The following is an 8,751-nucleotide window of genomic DNA, read 5'->3' as shown; positions in this document are numbered from 1 at the left end:
CCTGAATCCCAGAAAAGCTAGAAACAGACCCAGCTCTGTGTCACAATCTCTGGGCATCTCTTCCAGTCAGTATTCCCCAGAGCCACCCATCTCCCATCCCACATCCAACCTCTGTGCTGAGCCCGACACATGGGATCAATGTTCAGGACATGCTGATGATCCCTCCTGTACAGAGTGGGGAGCACATGTTGTTTAAGCATTTTCTGCTCAACAATCACAGCTGCAAAAACAGCAGGCAAACTCTAGACCTCCTGAAACTAAGCACCAGGCACCTCCCCTTCTCCACTGCTCCACCCAGATGCTCTTGGGATGGGAGATACACATATTCAGGATGGGTTCTCCTTATCTAGGTGCTGTGTTTGTATTTTGAGAGGTTAGGAGACATCTTCAGGGCAAATTTTCTATTTATTTTTCAGTCTTGTTCTGAAGTCAGGCAGGTTCCTCTGTTCTGCCCCAGTGTTCCCATCTGTGACCATCATTTCCAGGAATGTCACTCCAAGGCTGAGCATCACCCCCAACAGAGCTGACCCATGGGGAGGCATCTAATGACAGTTTGACTGGAGCAAAGCTCTACTCATGTTTGTTTGGATAGTCAAAGGACTTGGAACAAATGTCTCTGACTTGTGTTAGTTTAGATAAAAGGACCCCATCCTTGTCATAGAATTAACAGGGCTGTCGAGAAATCACTTGTGTAGACCTCCTCTGCCCTCAGATGCTTTTAAAACAGAAAAAGACCATGATGACAACAATAATAATTATTCTTTATGTTGGAAAAGACCTTTAAAATCACCAAGTCCAGCCATTAACCCAGTGCTGTCTATTCCACCACTAACCCACCATAACTAGATGGCTTTTAAATACCTCAAGGGCTGGTGACTCAACCACTGCAGGTTGATGGGCAGCCTGATCCCATTTTTGACAGCCCTTTCCTTGAAGAAACTTCTCCTAATATTAATCTAATCAAAATAATAATAGAAATTATTTTTCACTTGTTCTGGACCAGGGCTTACTGGGGTGCCAAGAGCAAGATCAGGGATTGGGGCTGCATGTCGCCTGTCATCTGGGTGACAAAAAGTTTGGGACATTTTGCTGTGTAGTGCCTTCTGTTTTGCTCCCCATCCTGACCTGGCTGACAATCCCTGCCCTTACAGACCCAATTTCTGGCTGGGAGGGAAGAGAAGGCTGGACATGGCAGTGCTTGGAGTGGGGAATTTGGTGGGGGGGGACAGGGACTGCTACATCCACATCCATCTGGCATCCTGAAACAGGGAATGAAGGAAAAGGAAGGAGGGGGCGGGGAGAAAAGAAAATCCCAAAGATCCTCGGATAATAAGCACCATTAAGGTTAGTCTGTCTCATGATTGTTTCTTATTAAAAAGAGACTGTACTTTATCTGTGCAGGATATGCTGTTTGGATGAGGGAATTAGCAGAGTGACTGCCTCCATATCATCTAATTAGCAAAAATGTTGATAAGCAGATACAATCACATATGATTAGGATCCTTTTAAAAAGCCACTCCATTAATTAAATAGACAGAAAGGCTGCCTCCAGCCCTCGCGTGCCACTGATTAGAATACAAATATTTACACTAATCTCACCTCCATCAGCCATGGGACACTTTTGAGTATTTTTAGTGACATCAGATTACTATTGATTTTCATCCCCAATGTCAGACCATTTTGTTAGTATCTGAAAGTGCTGCCTTCAGTTTCGGATGCTTTAAATCATGTTAAGGGTTTATCTTAATGACGCTGCTGATAACCACTGTTCAGGTCACTCGTACTTTCTCTTCAAAGAACACAGTCTGGGCGGGCTTTTATTGTTTGTACTTGAGATTTAAGATACGAAAAACATTTCTCATTTCAAAGCCTTGGTTTCTAGGGATGGGGCTGCCAGGCCAGTTTGGGTCTAGTTACTTGATGTGTGCATGTCTCATTTCCCTTTCTCCCTGCCTCTCCTTGACCCTTCCTTTTTTCCTTGCAAACCCTTTTGGCTCACAGCAGTGGCCTGTCTTGAATGGCTGCTAATCACCGACGCCTGCTGCAGGCAGCAGACAGACAGGCAGTGAGCATCCTCCGTTTGGGGATGACAGGAGAAAAACACTCCCTACTTTTCAGCTGGGTAGGATGCACTAAATCCAAGACAGATAACCCAGTGCGCCAGCCAGTCTGAGATGGGCTTGCAGCATCAAAATCAAGTAGGGGAAGAGATGCTTTGCAAAGACACAGCAAAAGGCAGTCACCTCCCTTCCATGCACAGCCCCAAAGCTGATAACTGGCCTGGCACCCTCTCCAACAGACTTTTCTGATATCCCATTTTCCATTCTAGGTAATACAGAGTAGGAACAGCAATCCTTCTTGAAATTTCTGCCAAGCATCTCCAGAAGGCCCGTGCTGGCAGTGGTTAGGAGCTGTTGGTAACTTTTGGAAACTTGTGAGTGGTAAGCTTGGATCACCCTCAAGTCCAATGGACAGTCCTTAAAAAAATCTAGTCCCTTTTGTGAAGATTTCAAGCATTAAGACTACAGTCTGAGTGAGCGATCAAGTCTTAGCTCTTCCCTCAGTGTAGAAGACCAGTTCAGGGTGTTTTGGGAATGCAAAGAGCCCTCTGAGCTCAAATGGGCTGCAGCAGCTTGCTGTTGGCCCAGGTTACTTTTGCCATTTCTACAGAACAAATAACATCCAGCAGAAAAATAATTCATGTGGTACAGCCACCTGTAATTAAGACGATTTCTGTGACAAAGGAGGCAAAAGCTGAGATTTCTCCAGTGAGGTGAGCCCACAGGATCATGTGGGCTCCCAAAGGAGCTCATTTGCTCCCTTGCACTTCCTTCAGCTCCAGCCCCCAGACCTGCAATGCCCTGTAGCAACTTTTACTGCCCAAATCCAACAAGTGCCTCTGTGCTACGGCCCCATCACTGACCAGTGAGAACAGCAGCAGTGCAAATACCTTTCCCAACATGTGCCAGCTCAGTCCCCTTCCTCTTTCTGTGGCATTGCTCTCTCTAGGCTGACATGACTGCCCCTTGCTTTGAGAGCCCCCACCCTGGCTGTGTGTTAGGACAGCAGCCAGCTCATACGCTGTGCACATGCTCTTTGGTCTGGCTGGCTCTCACTTCTTCCCAAAGTGGGGGATAAGGGAAAAGAGGTCTGTGATCTACAACATATGCTGCTATTAGTAGGTGTTTATGACACTGTGTTACAGACAGATGAATTCTCATTATTGGCACTTCCTTGGAGACCTTCTTCATGCAATGTTTCCCTCTGAGGATATTGTATTTCCCACCAGAATGGCAAATCCAAGGAATAGAAACAGATGCAAGATAACCCTAGATTTGATTGCCTGTGCCAAGTTGCTGGGCCATCCCTGTTGTACATGCATACCACCTTGGGACGGGTATCCAAAAAGGCACATAGAAAAGAGGCTAAGCTTGGTAATTCTGGAAATTTAATTTACTACCAACATGAAACTGAGGCTGTTCTTCAGTGTTAGGCTTGTCTATAATTTCATAAAAGATTATGATGTCCATCTAATCTTGATTTTAGGAAAAATTCCCACTCAGGGTTTAAAAATGGCCACATAGGAAGTTCCAGTGATTTGCTACCTTCATAAAGAAGGATGTGCAATGTATTTTGAATTTAAATTTGGCTAATGATACCTTCCAACTGCTTTATCTGGGAGCCTGAAGATCCCTGTGGCACTGAATTTCTGTTCCCATGGAGGTTCTTGCTGACTATGATGTAGCTGGCATTGAACTTCCTCTTTCCCTAAGTCTCTCACTCCAGAGTGTATTTTCCAATCCCTTAGTCACATTCTATGGTCTTTCCCTGGGCTTTCTCTGATTTGTCCACACTCTTTCTGAACTATGGGTAGCTAAACTGCAGCTTCCCTATAGCTGCTGCCATAGGAATTATGTCCAATGGGATAGTATGACCTGACTACACCACACTTCCCTGGATCGCACACAAATCCACAGTGCATATCTGAGAATCCCACTGTAGGGTGGGTTCAGGCAAAAAGTAATCTGACAAAGTCATAAGGGTGGTAAAACAGTAAAAGACATTGCCCAGGGAAGCTGTGGATGCCCCATCCCTGAAAGTGTTCAAGCCCAGTTTGGTTGGGGCATTAAGCAACCAATTGTAGTGGAAATAGTCCCTGCCCATGGCAGGGGACAGGGATTAGATGACCTTGAAAAAATGTCACTTCCCATGGAAACCATCTTATGATTCTATGGCAGTCCTACATCACAGCTGTGTCAGCACAGTTATATCCAGCAGCTGCAGCATCATGTGCATGATCTACACTAATAAACAGAAGGCCAGTGACAACCAACTCACCCTGGAATGTGGTGAGGACAACTGAGCCAGGATTGGCTCTGAGGTCACAATCTCATGGTTTGTGAGCAACGGGTTTGAAAAGAATGTAGTCAAGGAGCTCTTGGCCTTGCACTGCAGCAGGACAGAGCAGCTCATGGGGTGGACTGAACATCTGTCTACCCCTGAGAACTGCAGTGTCACTGGGTGCCCAGGAGTCTCTGCATGCTGATCAACCTTGGTGGAAGAGAAATAAGCAAGCATCTTCCAAACAACCCCAGCTTTCCTTTGAGATGGTAGATTACTACAACGTCCTTGGACTGCAAAAAAATGCCTCACAGGATGATATTAAGAAATCCTACCACAAACTGGCACTAAAATGGCATCCTGATAAGAATCCCAGAAACAAGGAGGAAGCTGAGAAGAAATTCAAAGAAATTGTCGAAGCATACGAGGTTTTGTCCGACCCTCAGAAGCGATCACTCTATGACCACTCTGTTGAGGAGAGCAGAGCCCGCAGAGAGAGAAATGAAGCGGATTATTACAGCTTTGATTTCCATCATGGATTCCCCCATGAAGAAGAGGTCTTTGAAAGCATGTATCCATTTACATGTATTTTCTTGAACCCTTTAGACATCAGAATCAATGGTGAGAACTGGCAGACCGTAAGTGGAAGAGAAGGAAGGTTCAGGGAGCAGTCTGTGCGACGGAATTCATTCTGTAGCAGCGGGCACCCCACCTCTTTCTTTGCTGAAAACACATCTGGGCCATATGGTATCAGAACAGTGATAGCCACTACTGAAGTGATCAATGGCAAGACCATCACCACCCGGAAAATCTTTGAGGATGGACAGGAGACAAAAGAAGTGGAAGAAGATGGCCATCTGAAGTCTGTAATAATTAACGGGAGAGACTACCTGAATTCTTAATGTCACCAGCACAAGCATTAACTGCAAGCTGTGGAATGTGCTCTCATAGCTCAACTGATGCGATCTACTACAAGCAGTATCAATAAATACTGAGTTCATGACACAACCGTGCAGACTTCTCAATGGTTGGGAACTAAATATTTCACAGGTAAAGATATAGTTATGCTAAACTAAAGAGTGTGAGTCCACAAAGCCTGAATGAGGTGATAGATAGTGATTATTCAGCAAATATGTATCACAGATACATATGAAAGCAACCTTGTTGGTTTGCCAAAGAGACCAAGTTGATTAATACAGCAATAGGAGACAAGCTGGTTTGTGGACCCTATAACAAGCTATAGGTTCCCTTCCCACTCCTTGACATGCCAGTGTTAAATTCTACCCGCTGGATGAATAAAGCTTTATGTGACTCTCATACACAACCCTGATACTAAGTGAAGAATATCCTTCCTATTTTGTATATAAGAAGATGTATATCCATTGAAAAAAAGTTTTTATACATGGGTAAGAAGGTTATCAGGAGTCAGTGGGACATGGAGAGCCTAGAGAAGAGAGAATGTCATAGAAAAGAAAAAAAGCAGAGGAAGGAATAAAACATCATTCTTCCAACTGTAAAAGAAAACTGAGGCTTTCTTGAGAATGCCCTGCAAATTATGACCAGACACCCTGATGGAAGTACTGCATAGCTCAGGGGCTGAAACTGAGCAGGGAAAAGGTGAATCTGGCTCTTGGACTGGGACAATCTATATTCCCTCTCTGCCTGGATTCATTCAGACACAAAGAGCTAAATTGAAACCATGAGCCAACAGATTCCAGGGGGCTGAGTTTAGCTCCCTCTTTGTGCAAAGCTGGATGTGAAGACTTAGATGATGCTTTACCATCCTTATTGTCTTGCTCACAGCTGCAAGAGCCAGTTCACAATGCATTTCTTGCACAGCCTGCCAGCACGCTGTTCTCATCCTCCTGTGAGCTACAGAACACACTCCCCATGTTTCCGCCCTCCCCTGGGCTGACATGAACTGATGAGCCTTGTTTCTTGCTTGGCAGATCACCTTAAGCATTTAAGATCTTACACACCTCTTATTTTTGGTCCCACGCTACATCCCCTTGAGTTTCCCAGCTTTCCCTGCCCAGTGATGTCTCCCTGGAGACTGGAACTGGTTTTCAGGGACATTTTCACTTTAATCCAGATTGCAATTGCTGCCTGCGTTTGGGCAGGTCTTTGCATTTGTTTCCTCTGCTGTAAAATGGGAATAACAGACTCCTGTGCTTTGAAGGAGACTGTGAGGTAGTGTTGCTAGTAAAGGACTCTAAGCATTAAGGAATAAGTTGAATTAGCCAGAATGCTGCCACCCCTTATTCAAGACTTTTTCTCTTGTAAAGACAAATGGAGCTTAAATCACCATCCTTAGCAACTGATGCCACGTCCAGCATGGAAAAACAGACAAAACCTGTATTTGTTATGTTAAGGGCTGTTAAGCCCCTCTCCCAGTGAGAAAAAGACAGCACTGGGTAGCAAATGGAAGCTTTACTACCTGCTGGGTGCATGGAGGGAGACCAGTGGCAATGGAGCAGGGAAAACCTCTGTGCAGGACAAACTGTGTCTGCTGCTCCTGCACAGTTTGGAAGCCATCAACAGTCCTACAGGTACTGAGACTCCGAGAACTGCAAATATTTAAGGGGCTTGATAGAGAAGATTATTTTGATCAGAGAAAACACAAGTCGATGTTTCTACCAATACTTCTCCTGTGGACAGCATATTCATGAGAGGTGGCTTCTTGAGTTCACATTATGCTGCCTCAGAGGAAGTCCAAGGTAAAAGAACCCAAAACAAACAAACAAAAAAACAATAATAACAACAACAAAAAAAATCAAGCTGCATGTTTTGGATTGGAAACTGAAATGGTCTTTGATCAAAATAACATATTTGGAAATCTGGATCAGAGTTGAATTCCCAGCTCCTCAACCTTTTCAGCTTCCTAGGGCTAAAACTTTGCTTCAGTTTTGTCTATAATGGGATACTTATTTATGCACATCAATATTTCCTGATCTGAGACAAAGGTATGCAAGAGTATATATATATATATATCTTAGACCTTTCTTGTCAGTAGTTCCCTCTCCTGTGTCAGTATCTAAAGCAGCACCTAAGAGCAAGTTCTTCCTTTTCCATTTCTGGGTCAGAGTGTGTCTATTGCTGCTTGCAATAGCAAGCTGGGGCAGCTCTGGCAGCTGCACATACCCAAACCAGCTGGAAGGAACAAGGGAACACAGACTGGGAAGGGACCCAGCTCACCCAGAAAGTGTCGAGTCCAGGAGGACCTGCAGATCCTCTTCCATTTCTTCCTGTGCACTGCAGGCCACAGAGCACCTCACAGCACTTTCTGTGAGCTGAATATCTGAGAGTAAAAAAAAACCAAAACAAACCAGGATCATAAAAGTCTGGTGGTAAGAGAGCAGGTCAATCTGCATTAGCAAAGTCCTGCATTCCTGCAATAGCAAGAAATCTGCCCAGGTGTGCCCAAACCACCCCTGGAATGTGTTGTCTCTCTGTTACAGTAAATAACAGAGACACAACCCATTCTGTAAGTTCTGTAAGTGAAACCCAACACACCTTGCCTTGGAAGCAAACCCTTTTCTGTTCCAGGACATTGGATCAGACTAACACTGAGCCTACCAACAAAACACCAACACCTTCAAGGGGTTTTTAAAAACTTTTTCTCATGCCATTTAGCAGCCATAGGACCAGAGGAGGCAGCACCAGATGTCCAGCCAGCCACAGCACAATTTTGTGAGTCTTTGCCTTCCCAGTTCCAGTTCTGCTGATGGAAACCCGCCCATCATCCTTCCAGTCACTGCTGGACTCGATGGGCTCATTTCCAGCACCAGCTCTGCCTGAAGATGTCACACTTGGGGACAGCTGGAGGCCTCCCTTCTGACTGCAGCTCCAGACCCCAGCGTGTGGCCCCGGCTGCCTGGGGCTCCAGGCAGAGCAGGGGGTGAGGGTGGCTCCAGCTCCGTCCCTGGGTGCAGCCAGCAGCCTGCACTGAGAGGCTGAGTCATTATTTTATTAGCAGGGCCCACAACTACTTTAATGTGGGCTTAGGCTGCAAAAACAAAAACATACATAAAAGCATTTGGAATTACTTCATAAAATACTAAATCACGATATTAACCGACTGACCTTTGCTCTATGCAGACCTGCTAATTTTAGCAATTACAGCCAACAACTTGAACATATCAAGTGGGCAACTGTTTAACAATAATGACATCTGCTTGGAAAATCAAATTATGTCTAAACATCTTTAAATCCCCACTAGGGGATACCTGCTTTTTTTTTGCAACTGTTAGTCCCTGTTTAATAGGATTTTAAACTCACAGCCGGCTGCACACAGTGGTGGCAGTGGCCCCTCTCCCTGGAGTGACAACAACAGGACAGACATCCCATTAAGCAGAGTGAGAGTCTTTCCTTGGACAGTGATGGAAGTGGTTTGGGTTTTGACAGCTTAAT

At 45.0% G+C, this 8,751-nt stretch overlaps 1 protein-coding gene across 1 annotated transcript; it reads left to right on the top strand.

The window, feature by feature from the left end:
* The first annotated feature begins 2,785 nt into the window (after nucleotides 1-2,785).
* On the top strand, nucleotides 2,786-7,462 carry DNAJB8 (DnaJ heat shock protein family (Hsp40) member B8). Its single transcript, XM_085590518.1, has one exon. The coding sequence runs from the start codon at nucleotides 4,608-4,610 to the stop codon at nucleotides 5,241-5,243; it is 636 nt and encodes a 211-aa protein (XP_085446644.1). The 5' UTR covers nucleotides 2,786-4,607; the 3' UTR covers nucleotides 5,244-7,462.
* Nucleotides 7,463-8,751: the final 1,289 nt, after the last annotated feature.

This window comes from Lonchura striata, chromosome 12, assembly GCF_050655825.1.
Source record: "Lonchura striata isolate lonStrDom1 chromosome 12, ASM5065582v1, whole genome shotgun sequence".
Taxonomy (NCBI): domain Eukaryota; kingdom Metazoa; phylum Chordata; class Aves; order Passeriformes; family Estrildidae; genus Lonchura; species Lonchura striata.
This window is presented reverse-complemented; position numbering and strand designations above follow the sequence as displayed.

Excerpts from the sequence above, each read along its gene's own strand:
- DNAJB8 (XM_085590518.1), top strand. The coding sequence starts at position 4,608 with ATGGTAGATTACTACAACGTCCTTGGACTGCAAAAAAATGCCTCACAG.